Consider the following 15,671-nt stretch of genomic DNA (forward strand, 5'->3'; position numbering starts at 1 on the left):
CTTCAGGGCTGGATTCACAGCACATGTAGTCACATTCACTACATACAGAAAAATCTACTGCACTTAGATACTAATACATGGCCGTCTTCCAGTGACCCTCACAGCTACTTATCACTGAGTGTGGCTGCCGGCAACAGAGCCACCGCTTTTTCTGCAAAAGAAACCAAAAGTCACCATATTATTATTATTATTWTTTTTTTTTGTTGTGTTGCAGATTTTAAAATAGGCCAAACGTATGTGTTTGTTATTGTGGCAGGTGCCACTTCCTCCCGCATCAGATTGGAGCAGCAAATGATCAGTTCAGACACATCAGGAGTGTGAGGGGCGTGGAGGAGTCTCAAAGTGCTTTTATGCAAATGGCCATCAAAGAGAGGTCCCCCACTGAATCTGAATGTAATTGTCTGAGTCATTCCCTTCGGTCGGCCTCCGGTTTCCATTGCAACTGTCAGATGAACGACTGTCTCCCAAACAGAAAATAGAAGATGGAGCGAAAGCGGAAAGCTCAAGAAAAACATTGCAATATCTCTTCTTATTCTATCGTGGTAAAGAGACATGGGTGAAAATGGGAGTGGGGGCAAGGTCGCACCTCATATAGACGATATATATATATATATACTGTATATAACATCGGACGACAATGAAATGAAAGATTTCTAAACTCAGATAAGCTTGTGACAACGTTATAGTGTTTTGACAGTTTGGCAGGATGGTTTTTGTCCCAATTTTGCTCTATTTAGAGAAGACTTGTCAGTCCTTTCTGGCAGAAAAGCAATAAAGCTATTTTTACCTTGTGTTACAGCTGCATCTCTTATTTCTGCGCTGTTGTAGAAATGCTCCACAAATTGAACTCTTCCTCCTGTCTTAGATTTGATGATAGAGGGAGGCGGGCGACGCTGGGTATATTTTTGTTTCCAGCGTTTGTTTAGCGCTCCGGTGTTCCTTCCCAACTGTTGCCATTTTAACGCCCTCCAGATTTACAGCAGGGTAGCTGTGAGCCTGTCGTCTCATTTTCCTCCGTTAACAAGCCCTCTGTTTATATAGGATTATGCGTGTCTGCTTGTTTATTCTGCCTGGCTTTATTGTCTAATTACTCAAAGTACAAAATGCAGCCGTTTAACTTTTTGCTGCACTCAAGACAAGCTGATGTGGGTGATTCATGATGCTGTTATGTCTGTCCCTGCTTTGCAGCGTTGCCGGTCATGCAGGTGACTATTGAGATCACCAGGCAGCAGGTGGAGAAGATCTTCGGCCTCGATGAGTACTGGTGTCAGTGTGTCGCCTGGAGCACCACTGGAACTCAGAAGAGCCAGAAAGCGTACATCAGGATTGCTTGTGAGTGCACTTAAAACGATCTCACTGTCATTACGAATGCATGGGTTTCTTAACAAGGTGCTCACATTTGCATGCCTAGGTGTAATAAGAGCTTAGGATCAGAACAGGGACAGACATGGACTGACTCTTATTTAACAATTAGTTCGAAAAATCATTGCAATCTCTATCGTGGAGTTGTTAAAATTAAACGGTTGTGCCCCCTGTAGAAGTATTAATAATCACTTTTTTGTGATTTAGCCTCAAATTAAAACTTATTCTATTGGGATTTGAGGTAACGGGGCAGGAGACTTTCTGCAGATCCTATTTAGTTCAATTCAGTCTATTTATGTGGCACACGAAAACATTTTAGTGTACATATAGAAATATAGAAACATTGAATTTAGATCTGACTTTGACTCTGTCCTTCTGGACGACCAGGATGTTTTCATCTAAAACTTTCCACTGTAACTTTGGATGTTTGTTCAGGATCATATTGCTGCTATAGGAGGTGAACCTCCAACCCAGTTTCAACTGTTTTACAGCGTCGGACCGCCTGGATGGCCCTGTTCTCATCCCATTCATTTTCCATCGATGGCATGTTTAGGGTTATTTTAATTTTCTGCTACACAGAACAGTGTRGCTAAAATAGTTTAATGTTGGTCTTATTTAACTAGGTCTTTCACATGTTTGATGTATCCTCTGCATGATTTGTGCGAAACTGAAGAGAAAACTTCTCAAGCTTTCCTTAAATAATGACTTTTTTTTTTATAAAGGCCAGATTTGTGGCATGTATGGCTGATTGATGCTCTGCTTGTTCTGCCTCTCAGTTTAGGTTCTGTTTGATTATTGATTAAAATAAAGGTTTAGAGATTTCTTTAATGCTGGACGTATTCATTTATTGAAACCTCATTTTTAAATGTCAAAATGACTCATCTGCTGCGTCCTTAATGATGACCTTGAAAGAAAACTTATTGCATTGAGTTATATTTAGGAGTACAAGAACGCCAAAAAATGCAAAGAAAACTATTRAKGTTTTTTCAACCTCAATATCATGTAATATTTTCAAGTGGTCTATCTAAAAAAAATCTAAATAATCCATTAGAAGTTGTGGCTGTATTGGACTAAAATGTGAAGACATTTTAGGGATAGGAGAACGTTTGTTCCTGTGATTCTGATTATTGAATGAACATTTCTAAATACTGCAGGAAGAAAAGCAAAAAAAAGGGGGGTAAGAGGGAAAAAAGTGGAACACTAAATTTAAGTATTCATGAGCGTATTTCTCACGAGCTACAGTATATCAGCAATGATCCCTGTGAAAGTAACTTGAATAAAAACAGAATTGAAATTTATTGCTGTGCAGCAATCATAAATCTGCCTGGGGAACACAGGCGCATCCCTCGCTGCTGCCTCAAAAGCTTTATTAGAAGGAGCCATTTTACATTTGAGCATTTTACAGCATTCTGCCTATTAATTCCCACATAAATATGTATTATTCCAGACACAGGCAAACGCAGCGCAGGCTCCAAACCACAAGGCTTTTTCGAAAACACACATTCATTATCTACCCTTGTTGGGGATCTTAACTAAGTCAAATAGATGTAAGATAAGGACATATGAATGCCTTAATAGCCATGCATCAGGACACATTTCCAATATTTATCTGCACCCCACTCATACTCGCATACTTTAGAGCTTTCTAGAGCTGTTACGTCTCGAGTGTCCTCCAGTCCCGTTTTATCTGCTTTAATTAAATTAAATGTCATGAAACTCTCCGCCTGTCTCAACGTTTCCTCCAGTGTGATCGGTCAGGACAGGCTGAACATCCCGTTTAAAGGAATTCACCCTCAGCCCCTTGCAAACACGATAACACATTGCTTTGCTCTGAGTCAAAACACGGGGTTGAACACATCAAATTTGCACCGAGCCGCCAGCTATCGGCAGCCTGCCTGTCTCATCCGGTCCAAACAGACCTGCGTTCATTCCCTCTCCCGCCTCCTGCAAGACGAAAAAAGCTGGGCCACTTCTACCTGTGCAACTCACAGCTGGGGTTTACAGACAAATATATTGCAGGGCTTGATGCAACTGTAAGATTGCTCAATGAGACATAAAGTGAAGCCCCCGCGCAGCCGGGCGGGCTTTGCAGGAGCTCTTGTCCAGGCGCCCTGGGGCATTGTTTTTGTGCGGCTGCTCCAAGCCGTCACACAGATGGGGGCCGGAGGCTGCCGGAGGCTGGGGGGGGGTGAGTGGGGAGACTGGGTGGGAGGAAGGGGGTAATGCAATTGCTTTTGCTCAGCGCAGGTCCCTCTGGCAGCAGACAAACATCTCCGAACCAGCCAGGCAGCCTGTAATAAGCAACATGGTTGGTGCCACTGATTCCACTGTGGCTTAGAGGCCAACTGGAGTGCGACACGAGGCCACGGTTGAACATTTCAGGGGCTGGAATTTAAAAAAACATCACCAGACCCAGTTTGTTTTTGTTTTTTGTTTGTTTTCAAAGGATTTCTTTCAAATGTCATGAGCTCTAACAAACATCCTAATTGGTTGTGTTTCGTCTCCCCGTCTTTCTTTGTGCAAGACCTGAGAAAGAACTTTGAGGAGGAGCCGCAGGGTAAAGAGGTGGCATTGGACCAGGAGGTGTTACTGCACTGCCATCCCCCCGAGGGAGTGCCACAAGCCGAGGTGAGACACAGATACGGAAGATATTTATAGGCTCACATCTAGCATCGTTTTACTCTTTCCTCTCCGAGAAGGCAGGTGGGGAAGGGCGGAGGGAGGGGCGCAAAGAGCAAAAAGTGACTTTGCTGCATCTCCGAGGGAACAACCGTCCCTGTATGGATAAATTACATCTCTAATTATTCCCTGTTATTGATTTATGATTGCTTCCGCATCTCTGAGAAGCCATATATCACATCATCTCGTCACATCACTCAGGATGGACTCGGAGGCTTCACTCCCCATTTGGCATCTCTAAAGGCCCGTCCATAATGAATGGCTCTATTTGTCTCACTCTCTCCTTATCTCGTTCTGTCTCTCTCCTCTCTTGTTCTGCTTGCGTCGCTTTCTCTCCCCTCTCATATTTTGCCGGTGTGTGTTTAGAGGGCCAGAGTGGTGCCAGCTGTTTCACCTCATGTGCTGCATCCTCCCCGGTCCCAGATAGGCACTAACTGCTCTAATAACAACACAACAGGAGCCTCGGCTGCTAGCTCAGACAGCCCAGAGACGAGAGCCTGCAGACAAGCCAATCACAGCTCGACAGTGCAGGGACTGTTTGGAGAGAAATGGGAAGGAAGGTGCCAACCGCGGTTCAACAGAAAAGAACATCAGAGCAGGAGTCACCGCGGGAGAAAGCAGAGATAGCGCGCGCAAGAGGAAGAAAGCCCAATTATACAGCGTATCGCAACTGGCAGTAATACCAGCAACAATGCTGCCATACCATCGCTTCTCTGGAGACGGCATGGGGTCAAGTGAGAGCAGCAAAACAAGCGAGCCTGTCCGTGAATACACCAGGACGGGAATAACTTCAATTTTGTCTTCTGAAAGAGAAGCGAAGGCACTGCAGAGCATGATTGGCTTTGCTCACAGACCACCAGCAGCTGCAAAATAAAAGTGGCTCTCTTCACAGTATAAAGTAATACATTTTCCAATCAGTTGACTATACGAGTAAAATTTGTTCCCAACACCAAACCGGCCTTCGTGTCCTTGTTTTGCATGTCATAGTCGGTCCTCTACATGATATCTGCTCGCTACAGAGCGCGTTTCTGTTGATCTGAGCCGAGTTCTGACCATGGAAATATGTTTTTCAGGTGGAGTGGCAGAGAAACGAGGACGTGCTCGACCCTTTCAGCGACCCCAATTTTTTCATCACACCTGACAACAATCTTGTCATCAAAAAAGCCCGCCTTTTGGACACGGGCAACTACACGTGCGTGGCCAAAAACATCGTCGCTCGCCGCAAAAGCAACTCCGCCACGGTCCTGGTCTATGGTAGGTGATGATATCTTCTTTAAGCAGATGTTAAATGGTCTGGGTGCAATTTTTTCTTCAAATTATGCAAACCGAGAAACTGCCCAAAGGAATCATTCCATGTTTACTTTCTTCTTGTATTCCACATTTCCACATTAACCTCTGTGTGCTCCCATGGATGAAACATACCGGGTTGCAGGTTTTCTGTTCATTGCGCAGTTGCAGTGCCCACTAAAGGATGCATATCCCTTGAACTTATTCTCATTTTGTTGTGTTACAACCACAAACGTCAGTGTATTTTATTGGTACCTTATCGGATAGAACAACACAAACTAGCATCGATGAAGGAAAGTGATCAATGATTTTATAATTTTTATTCAAATGAAAATAGGAGAAGTCTGGCATGTGTTTGCATTCAATCCCCCGAGTCACATTGTGTAGAACCACCTTTCCATGCAACTGCTGCTGAAAGTCATTTGGGGTTTATTTCTACCAGGGTTTTTTTTTCTTTCAAATCTGCTTTGCAAATTAATTGAAGCTCAGTTAAACAGCATCTTTGAACATCGTTTTTTGAGTCTCTCTGTAGATTCTCAACTGGGTTTAAGTCTGGACTTTGACTAGGTCATTCTAGCACATGAGCATTCTTAAATTTAAATGTAACTCCAGTTGTATGTTTTGGGTCGTTGTCCTGCTGGAGAGTGAATCTCGGTGCCAGACGCTCTAACATTTCTGGACATTGTCTCCAACTTGATCGCTCAATCCCTGCGTATTCTACAGAGTTACCATGGACTTATACTCATTAACGCTCTCATCGCTTCGGCCCGTCAGTTTAGTCTGGTGTTTAAGCATTCGTTATTGCTTTATTAACCTAACACTGGTTAAAATGTCAGCGACTTTCAACATCAGTTTGCTGTGTTTATTGGTCTTTTGATGCTTTTGGTTCCCTAACAAGCCCCTGAGGCCTGAACAGCTGCATTTATAATGAAGTCAAATCACACACAGGTAGAGACTATTTACTAATTAGAAATCATCTGAAGACAAAATATATGGGATTTTATTGAGCAGAATCAGAGAATAGGGGGCGTGAATACAAATGCAGAGCACACACATGACATTTGAAATATGTGCCATTTATTAAACCCATTAATGTTTCTGGTTGTAGCGTGACAAACTGAGGCAAAGTTCAAGGAGTACAAATATTTTTTTGCGAGGCACTGTGTCCATATTTTGTGCTGTGATAACTACAAAGCAGAGCATTACAAATGAGTGACATATGGTGGCAGCTTGCACCGTCAGCTCCACATTTCTCACCAAGCAGTAAATTTTGCTAGTATAGCTGGACGTTAATTACACCAACTTAAATGCGTCTGGCAGTCATTCTTATAAAAGCTGGCAATGTTGGATGCCATGGCTGCCATCTTCCTCCCTCTTTGTTGTGAATCCAGTAAGAGAAAAGAAATTGAATTAACAGCAAACTGTAAATAATGACTAGGCCTGATAAGCCAAGTGACCTTTATTAAAATGCAGAGAACCCCCATATTTGTTATCGCAGATGGTTCCAAGTCTAGCACACAATGGAAGCATCCATACATTACAGACCGTCTTTATTCTCTGCTGGATACAAATGGGACACTAAAGTCACTTGGGGATTTCTCACAAAACCACTTTATGAGAGAAAAATGAATATTTAGAAACAATGCCTTAGTCATAGGTTGTTCCTGTTGCAGCTTCCTAAACAGTACAGCCTGGGGTTGCAGTAAAGTTAGAAAATGCTGAATTTTAGTTAAAAACTGATAACCCAAAAAATATAAAAGAAAGCATACTTTCCTTCTAGTTTAGGGTTTAAGATTATTTAGATATATCCCCAAATGTCAAAGACACACTACAAATTTATGAAAAACACAAACCTCAACTACAAAATCTTGAAGCAGTGTTTTTTGTTTTCTTCTGTATGACTTGATTACTTGATTTCTCAGTGCTCTGGAGAAAAATGTTCTTAGTCTCTACAATGTTGCTTCGACTAAAATACTTTAATTTAGCCGAAGTTTAGATTTTCACTGTAGCCGTGGCAACTCCTCAATTTGTTTCTTTTTCAAACATTTTCTTGAAAACCTTCATCTGCTTCAGCACATTTGGCCTCAACTTTCACTCCAGCAAACTTTTAGCATAATTTTCACTCTAGGAAACTTTGAAATACAGAGATAATTTTGGTTGATTTAATGAACCCAATGTGCTTACATCTTGTGGCTGCAAAACAATCCCAAATCATAACTCCTCCAYCACTATGCTCAGCAGTTGGTCTGATGTATGGGTGTTTATTCAGTGTATTTTGTTTAAGCGAAACATGGTGCTTTTTTTTATTTCATGATCACAGATCGATAATTTTGGCTCACACTCTTGTCATTCAGATGCAAACTTTGAAATCTAAGACACACAGCAACCATGCACTTTAGGAAGAAAATACATTTTCCTGGACACTTTTTCAAACAGGTTAGACTTACAATTTTTTTTAATCTAATTGTCAGAAACCCTACCTGGTAGATTCACTTTTACAGTTTTTACATTTTGTTTTTATTTTTTGTCAAATAAGGATAATATGGGGTCTCATTTGCACAACTGAGGTCAAATTTGCTTAACTTTCTTATCTAGTAAAAATCCTATTAAGTAGGAACAAAARAATAGAAGAGGGACAATTTATATTCTTTATTTTCTGCAACTGTTGTTAAGATTTTTTTAAAGACGTATTCATTATAGCTTCTCCAGATGCAAATAGACACATTTTAAATGTGGATTGTTAATTCAAATTGCAGTAGAAATCCAGAAACTGCATTAAAAGAAGAAAGTTTTAAAAAAGTTTGTGTGAGCAGATGTTCAGAGAATTTTAAGACACACCAGGTGTGGCATAAAACACTATTTTACCGATTAATTCTCAGGAATCGCATTTCTAAAGGACAAATAAACACATCCGCACCTTAGTGAAGGTGTTACTTTGGCAGATTTTAAGTGAAAAGTCCACATTCTGCAGACAGGGTGTGAAAGATTGTGCGTGTATGCGTGTGTGTGTGTCTTTGAAGCAAAAATGCCAACACRAAAACAGGTGACAGCAATTTGAGGTGAGCTGTGTTTTTATAGTTCACACATATGTGTGCTGCCGGGGGCAAGTATGTACACACCAGTTCAACAAAGGGATGCATTTCTGCTGTGAAATACAGCAATACATGCTGCACTACAGGCATTCCATAAAMAATATCTGGATATTTGTTTCCCATTTACACACTTTTTTCTGCATGAACATGCTTTTATTATGTAATTATTTTCCACTTTTGCTCAGAAAAATCAAAGGGTTTGATTTTGTCCTGCTCCCACTCAAACTATTTATAATGAGACTATTACAAGAAACAGGGGGAAAAAATATGTTTATTACAAAAGATTAAGATCAAACCTATTCATTTAAAGAGCAGATTAAATTGCACAGGTCTCAGATTAACGTTGGACGTTGGTCCTTTTTCTTTTCAGTCTGCTAAAGCTCAGTGAAATCTCAGCAGATTTAGGGTGGGATGATGTTTAAAGAGTGAAGATATTTTGCTAGATGAAGCCTTGGTAGATAAATTAAAACATTTAGTAAAGTACTTTTCTAATCTCTAAAACGCTTCATTTAGTTATATATAAACTATCTTAAGAAAAGCAGCAGATAGAACAATGTTATCTGACATTTGTAACTATTTTAAATATGTTTTTCTTAATTTGTCCTCCTATATCTTTACATATATATGATGTGCATCAGTTAGAGACCTGCTACTTGACGAGATAAATAATTGGCAATCACAGTGCGACTCAACACCACGTGAAACGCAATACCCAACCTAATATTGCATCAAAGCAGTCCTTTGCAACTCTTGTGTTGTAAACATTGATTGTGTTATGATCATTTCATTCCGTATATTGTGTCCAGGTTGAGTCCTTTTCATCTTGTTGGAGGCATTAAAGTCTAACACTCATCTCACATTATTTCCAAGTCGCAACATTTTTGGAAAAATTATTAAGTAATAGTTATTTCAGTACCTATCAGGTAAAATGTCATTGAGAGGAACTTTTTCAAGGTTTCCATCTTTTACCTTGTAAAAACTCTGCAAACTCTAAAGTTGGTAAGAAATGTTGAAATAGTAGTTTTGAACATCAGTTAAAGTGAGGAAATCATTTTCACTCTGAATGGTTTCCGAAGAAACATGTTAATTTAGAGCAGGTGGTCAAACCACACATTATCATATGCTCCATCGAGCCACAGGCATTAAAACGTTACAAAAAGCGCAATTATGACTGGTGTTGATTATAATTGATTAGGTTGTTGTTAAAGGGAATATAGAGCTTAATTTACTGTGGAGGTAAGAGCATTCACGCTCCTATTGTTCGCCTCTATAGTGGGCTCAAGCAGTCCCTTTCATTCATTGGTCCAATAAATTATGAAAGACTGATGCAGGAGGCCATTTGTGCAACATCCCTCTCATCTCAATATGCACTTGATAAAATGAGTCATATTAGCTGAGGATAAATCAGAACAGAGGAAATTGTTCCTCTATCTGCAGACTTGGTTCTGATGTTCCTGTATCTTTACCTTGCAGCAAACCGTTTATCGTGCAGCATCTCTGTCTACCATTTTAGTTAATCTACCTAGCGGTAGCAACTGATAATAACTTCTACTTTTCCAAGGCGGCTCAACAGGGGGGCCAGAGATGCATTTTAACAAGACCCGGCTGGTGTGTGACTGCACTCGGTGCTAAGAGGTAATCAGAGGCCGAGTTGCCTGGCAATTTACCTCGCTGTGGCGAGCAATCAATTGCATAGAGAGGGCAAGGAAATGATTCAGCCCCGACAAGCGCAGAGAGTTAAGGGGAAATTACGAAGGGAGTATGTACAGAGAGGCAATGACAGTGCCGCTCAGGTCAATAAATCAGGAATCTGTGTAGCTCATAGGCTGGAGGAAACACGGTAGATGCTGGGAAAGAAGCTGCATGATTTGATGTAATCACCTGCCATGATTGAGAGGCGCTTCAACAGTATCAGTTACATGATAATTGACACTTAAAGTTTAGAACAGGAGCAATGGTTCAGCAAATAGCTGTAGTAATAGGAATTTGCTGTTTAAAGTTCATGAAATGCCTGAACTCTAGGCTTTGTTTGAATAATGTCGTCAAATCGGTGTGTGAAGGGTGGTTTAAAGTATCTGGCAAAAAAAAAGTATTCATGCCCCTTAGACATTATAGTACAACCACATATCTTTACATATTTCACTGGGCTTTTATGTAATACATCAACACAAAGAAGTGCATGATTTGTGAGGTAGAATAAAAATCCTCATAGTCTGAACATGGCTTTTGCCTCGTTTAAACTGATACCCCTAAGCGAAATCAAGTGCAACTAATTGCCTTTAGTAATGACCTAAATAGTAAACAGAGGGCGCAGAAGCCCATAGTGACTCTGGAGGAGCTGCTGACATCCACAACTGAGGCAGGAGACTCTGTCAAAATGACAACTATTAGTCATGTGTGGCAAACATCTTTGTTTTACAAAGCGTGGACAGAAAAAGATTGTTGAGAGAGATAAATCGAAGGTGTATTTCACCTTTCACGAAGCACTTAATTAAGATGTTTTTTTTCGCTCTGTTTATCTTGTGAAAAGACCAAGTAACAGGGGGCGTCGCTGACTTGTCAAGAAAAGGAGTCAGAACCTGGTATCAGCTGACTTGTGAAGGGGTAAAACGACGGTGCTGCTCGACTGGGTGATACAGCAATTACAGGCAATCTGGACGGCCAGCTGGCTGGGAGAATTAAGGCAAAACACAGAGACTACCACTGTGTGTATTTGACTTGCATGGCCAATAAATGCATGTTGAACAAGTTGAGCTGACTTTCACAAAAAACAATAACAGATCACTGGATCTTAATTTGGTACAGTTTCATAAAAGCTGGTTTCTGTTGCGCTCGTAGATAAAACCCAAAAGCTGTAACATGCCGCAAATGTATTTAATGTTGGTAACACTTTCTGACACTCATTTTGTGCTCAACACTTTATATTGACCCTGAGAAACTCAACTCCATGTCTCTTTAAGTTCTGCAATAAGTTTGATTCATAATTTATGAATGACCAGAGGGAGATCATTGAGGGACTCATCTATACAAGTTTATTGYAAAACTGTTTTAAAAGAGATGCCACTTTTTTTTCTTTTTTTTTCCGTCTGCTTCRAGCCGCAAGCCACATGTGATACAAGGCACTTTGGGCAAAAGAGGCAAAAATGTAACGTTTTGGCCTACATAGTTGTTATGTGTGACAGAAAAGCCTGAAGCATCGACCGTCCCCACTGTGGCTCTTGGTGGTGGCAGCTTCATGATGTAGGGATGAATTTCTTCACTAGACAATGAAATGCTACTCAGAGTTAATAAATACATGTACATGACACACTTTCCAGACTTTAAGTTGTATCATTTGTTCCTCATTTAGTTTAATTTAGTTTCTAGTGTATTTAAAAAATAATAATACAATACATATGAATAAACATTAAGTACAGGTGATTATAGCCAAATGGCTAATTTCCATCTGTTGTTGTAATGTAGGTGGAGCAGAGCCATGAAATATTTTATAAACCAAGACGGAATCGTGTTATTCTAACTTAGATTATGTTTTTGGAGAATGTGAGATCATCTTTATCATTAGATTTATTATCTAACACGTTTAATGCTTGTTGATGAACAATTTTAAATGATTTACAACAACTTGTGATACAAGTCATATGAATGAAAGYCACCAAAGTATAATTTGGTGTGCTCTAAGTTTATTAATTATTTGTATTGGAAAAAATAAATAAATATATATATACATATATATAAACTTAATTGTTTTCATCTTAGAGTTGGGAGCTCCTTTCTTTGTTTGTTTAACATAAAATCCCAGTCATTGAAGTTTGTGGATGTGACATAACTAAATGTGGAAAAAGAAAAAAACATTAAAAGTTTTTGAGGGACACTGTAATTTAAAGTGATATTTCACTAATCGTTTGGTCTTCCAAATAGAAAAACCATAGAAATGATGACTTTATGACAACGGTCAAATATAATATTAGTTTTAACATCACCCAGCTGCAGCAACTGTGTTAGTCTGGTCTGGCAAGTTGCTTGGTTATACTCCGCTTCCTGTTGAGTCATTTTGTTTTCACTGTGTCTGGCTGTAATTCCAGCACACATGCAGGAAGCAGCCAACTCTGCTCCTGCTCCTCCATGTGTTCACCTTTCTGTGTGGAGCCCAGCAGTGTACAGGCAGTCACGATTTTTCAAATGTAGCACACCTCTTTTTATTTCTGCATGTCGGGTAAACCTGGCTGCTCTGTTCCTTCATCCATCCATCCCTTCCTCCCTCCTTCCATTCAACCTTCCCCTCTTCCTGACTGCTCCCCCGCCCCCCTCCCCAACATCCCCCCACCTTCCTCCTCCTCCTCTTCTCGGCACCGGTCTGACAGTCAACGGTGGCTGGTCCACATGGACCACCTGGTCGTCCTGCAGCGCTGTGTGCGGGCGTGGCTGGCAGAAGAGGAGCCGGAGCTGCACCAATCCCACGCCACTGAACGGAGGCACATCCTGTGAGGGGCAGAACGTCCAGAAAAGTGCCTGCGTGGCCACCTGTCCAGGTAACTCCCAGGCAGCCCAGTTTGTCCTGTCGCATTGGCTTCTTGTGGCTTCCTTTATTTGCATTTTCTTTTTTTGTTTTTATGCATCTAGAAGTCATCAATTCATCCTTTTCCCTGCCCTTTCCTCCAACTCCAAGTAGCATTTTTATTTTATTTTATTTTTTAGATGCCAAGCTTTTGTTGCCTTCTGCAATTAGAGCGCTTGCACAGCAATCCTGCAAAGGATTTAATACTATCACATGTTGTTTGCATCATCAGCTGCGCTGTGAATAGGCTTAATTTTTATTTCAGCTCCCACCCCATACACATAGACACAGCCTTGGCTTTGTGTCGCACTCACCAGAGCAATTGTTGTTGTTTCCTGTTAAAGCTGCTGCTTAAAATGTGTGGTAAAAAAAAAAAAAAGAAAAAAAATCTGAATTATGGGAGCATGCGTGCCATGTTTATGTGAGAGAAGTTAAGGGGAATTTCATTTGCTGGCTCTGTCTCCCCTGTGAGAGCATCTGAGAGGCAGAGAGCGTCGTGGCTGATAGTGAGCAACACTTATTGATCTCTGGGAGCCTGAGATGGAAGTCAAGCTGCCTCATTTGCTGGTTCGCATTAGAAACCCCTGACAGGGGAGAGACCTGGACAGGAAAATGAAGGAGGAAGGTGGAAGCAGGGATAGAAACAGATGGAATCAGATATAATGTCGGAAAGAAAAGGAGAGAGAGAGAGAGAGAGAYGCTGGCAGGGAATGGAGCCGGGTGTTTGGCTCTGACAGGGAGCTGGGGCCACGCTGACCGCAGGAGAAATCTCCCACGGTCTGTAAATATCAGAGAAGGAAATACGACACCTTTGACAAAGGGGGGGGAGAGAAAAGGGGGGACGAGCTTCGTCTTGCTGCCTAAAACTGAGGCTATCTTCCTCAGCGATCAAGGCGTTCTGTTACACATCTCCCATGTAAAGACATCACTACATGTCAAGGATGAGTGTAAGTAACATGGCCCCCTGGAATACAGCGGGAGGAGGGAGACAGAGGAAACACAAATGCACGACGCAGCGCCAGGATGTGAACAGAGTCTGAATTATTAGAGCCGGAGAAACTAGTAATGGAATTAGAATTAGAGCGGTGCCCAGGGATGCTTGACATTCCTCCACAGCAAAGCAGGCTACTGACCTCCATGAGCTTAAAGAGATTAATGTCAGTCCAAGCTGCTATTGTTAGACCAAACCGCTTCCTCCTTCATCTTTCCSCTGCTCCTCAAGGAGAAAGAGTGTAATTCCCACCAAAACGGAGCTATGGCAAAAAAAAGAAAAARAAAAAAMYKSMWTKKKKYCSKYMAAWWMSKTTTTWMMRRRRMYTTTKGGRRRWWAARRARKWMWTTYCCCCCCCCCCTGTTGATGAGAGATGCTAGGGCAACATGACCCCACTTACACCTGTCAGTCCCGGTGTTTGGCAACAGAGCGCAGTCTCTGGCTGCGATTCTCACATTTATTCGTCTGAGCCGGTGGCATCAGTGGCACTGACAGGCCCAGCTGTCTGCAGCTGGCCACAGTCGGCAGCACCAGCGGCTGTGGACGCTGGGCTGCCGTTTCCCAAGGAGCGCCGAAAGCCTTCGTGTAAGCAGAGGCATTAACAGAATCAGATCTCCCACATTAAACCCCTTTTTGTTTCATCAGCCAAATGATTTACAAACGGATGAATCATGAGCTTGAACGCATGACCAGACACTCGCATATGCAAGAGTCGCACTCAGCAAGAAGCAGCCATCCAGCCTTCTTGCGGTGTGTGTGAGAGAGAGAGAGAAAGAGAGAGAGAGAGAGAGAGAGAGAGAGAGAGAGAGAGAGAGAGAGAGAGAGCATCGCCACTTACTGCAGAACAACTTCAATTATCGCCGCACGTATAGCCTTCACAGGTCTAGATAGTGATTTAAGTCCATCTCTGAAAGAGACTTGAGAAGAGCAGATCGCACTGAGAGCTGTAACGCCGCAGATAGACATCGTGTTATTTATTCAGACGCTGCTGACATTTGGATTCAGAAGTAGTGCTCTTTATTTTTTTATGCCAGCCTTGAGAGGAGGTGGGGGGGTGGGGGTTTCCTCCTCAGCTGCTTTGTTTTTGAGTTGTGTTGTTAAAAATTACATGATTTAAAGCTGGTCTGGTTTCAAGCCCTCATCAATTATCTAAACTTGGAATTTGAGGTTGATTATTAGCTCTGTGGTGTGCTCAGCTTCACGCAAAAGTGTTCACACCCCTCGCGCTTCTTCACGTATTCTCTCTCACTGCAACCACAAACCATAGTGTATTAAGCTGGGATTTTCTGTGATGAACTTGCACAAAGTAGGGCATGTTTGTGAAGGCTAGGGAGAATAATGTTCTTCTTTTTCCAGTGCGCATTTGTATTCAAAGTCCATTGTAAACAACTGACTTCAGATGTCACCTTATTAGTGAATTCTTGTACGAGGCTGCAAAAGATTTGAGACTGCGCCAGACGTTCACTTCCCAGTGGGATAGTGACCCTCTGCACTCAGAGAGCTACAATGGGAAGGCTTAAATCACAGCATATTCTTGCACCTTACACCGTCTTTTCATAAACTTAATGTGTTTTGAAAAGAATATTGGGTCCTGGGCTGCTGCGATTGCATCTATGTGTTGACTAGGCATAAATTATGGAGCACGTTTTTTATATTTAAAAGAAATATATTTGATTTATATTCATGAACACATTTGGAAACTATG

General features: G+C 41.5%; 1 protein-coding gene across 4 annotated transcripts in view; it reads left to right on the forward strand.

The window, feature by feature from the left end:
* Positions 1–15,671, forward strand: part of unc5a (unc-5 netrin receptor A) — a 171,900-nt gene that overhangs the window by 112,164 nt on the left and 44,065 nt on the right. For 2 of the 4 annotated variants that reach the window (XM_008419931.2, XM_008419932.2), the window contains exons 3-6: positions 1,189–1,332; positions 3,887–3,990; positions 5,115–5,295; positions 12,782–12,949. In XM_008419931.2, coding sequence (XP_008418153.1) covers positions 1,189–1,332; positions 3,887–3,990; positions 5,115–5,295; positions 12,782–12,949 — 597 coding nt within the window. The remainder of the gene's footprint in view (positions 1–1,188; positions 1,333–3,886; positions 3,991–5,114; positions 5,296–12,781; positions 12,950–15,671) is intronic. The other 2 variants (XM_008419933.2, XM_008419934.2) reach the window with 1 other exon arrangement.

The sequence above is a fragment of the Poecilia reticulata genome, linkage group LG10 (assembly GCF_000633615.1).
Source record: "Poecilia reticulata strain Guanapo linkage group LG10, Guppy_female_1.0+MT, whole genome shotgun sequence".
Classification (NCBI taxonomy): domain Eukaryota; kingdom Metazoa; phylum Chordata; class Actinopteri; order Cyprinodontiformes; family Poeciliidae; genus Poecilia; species Poecilia reticulata.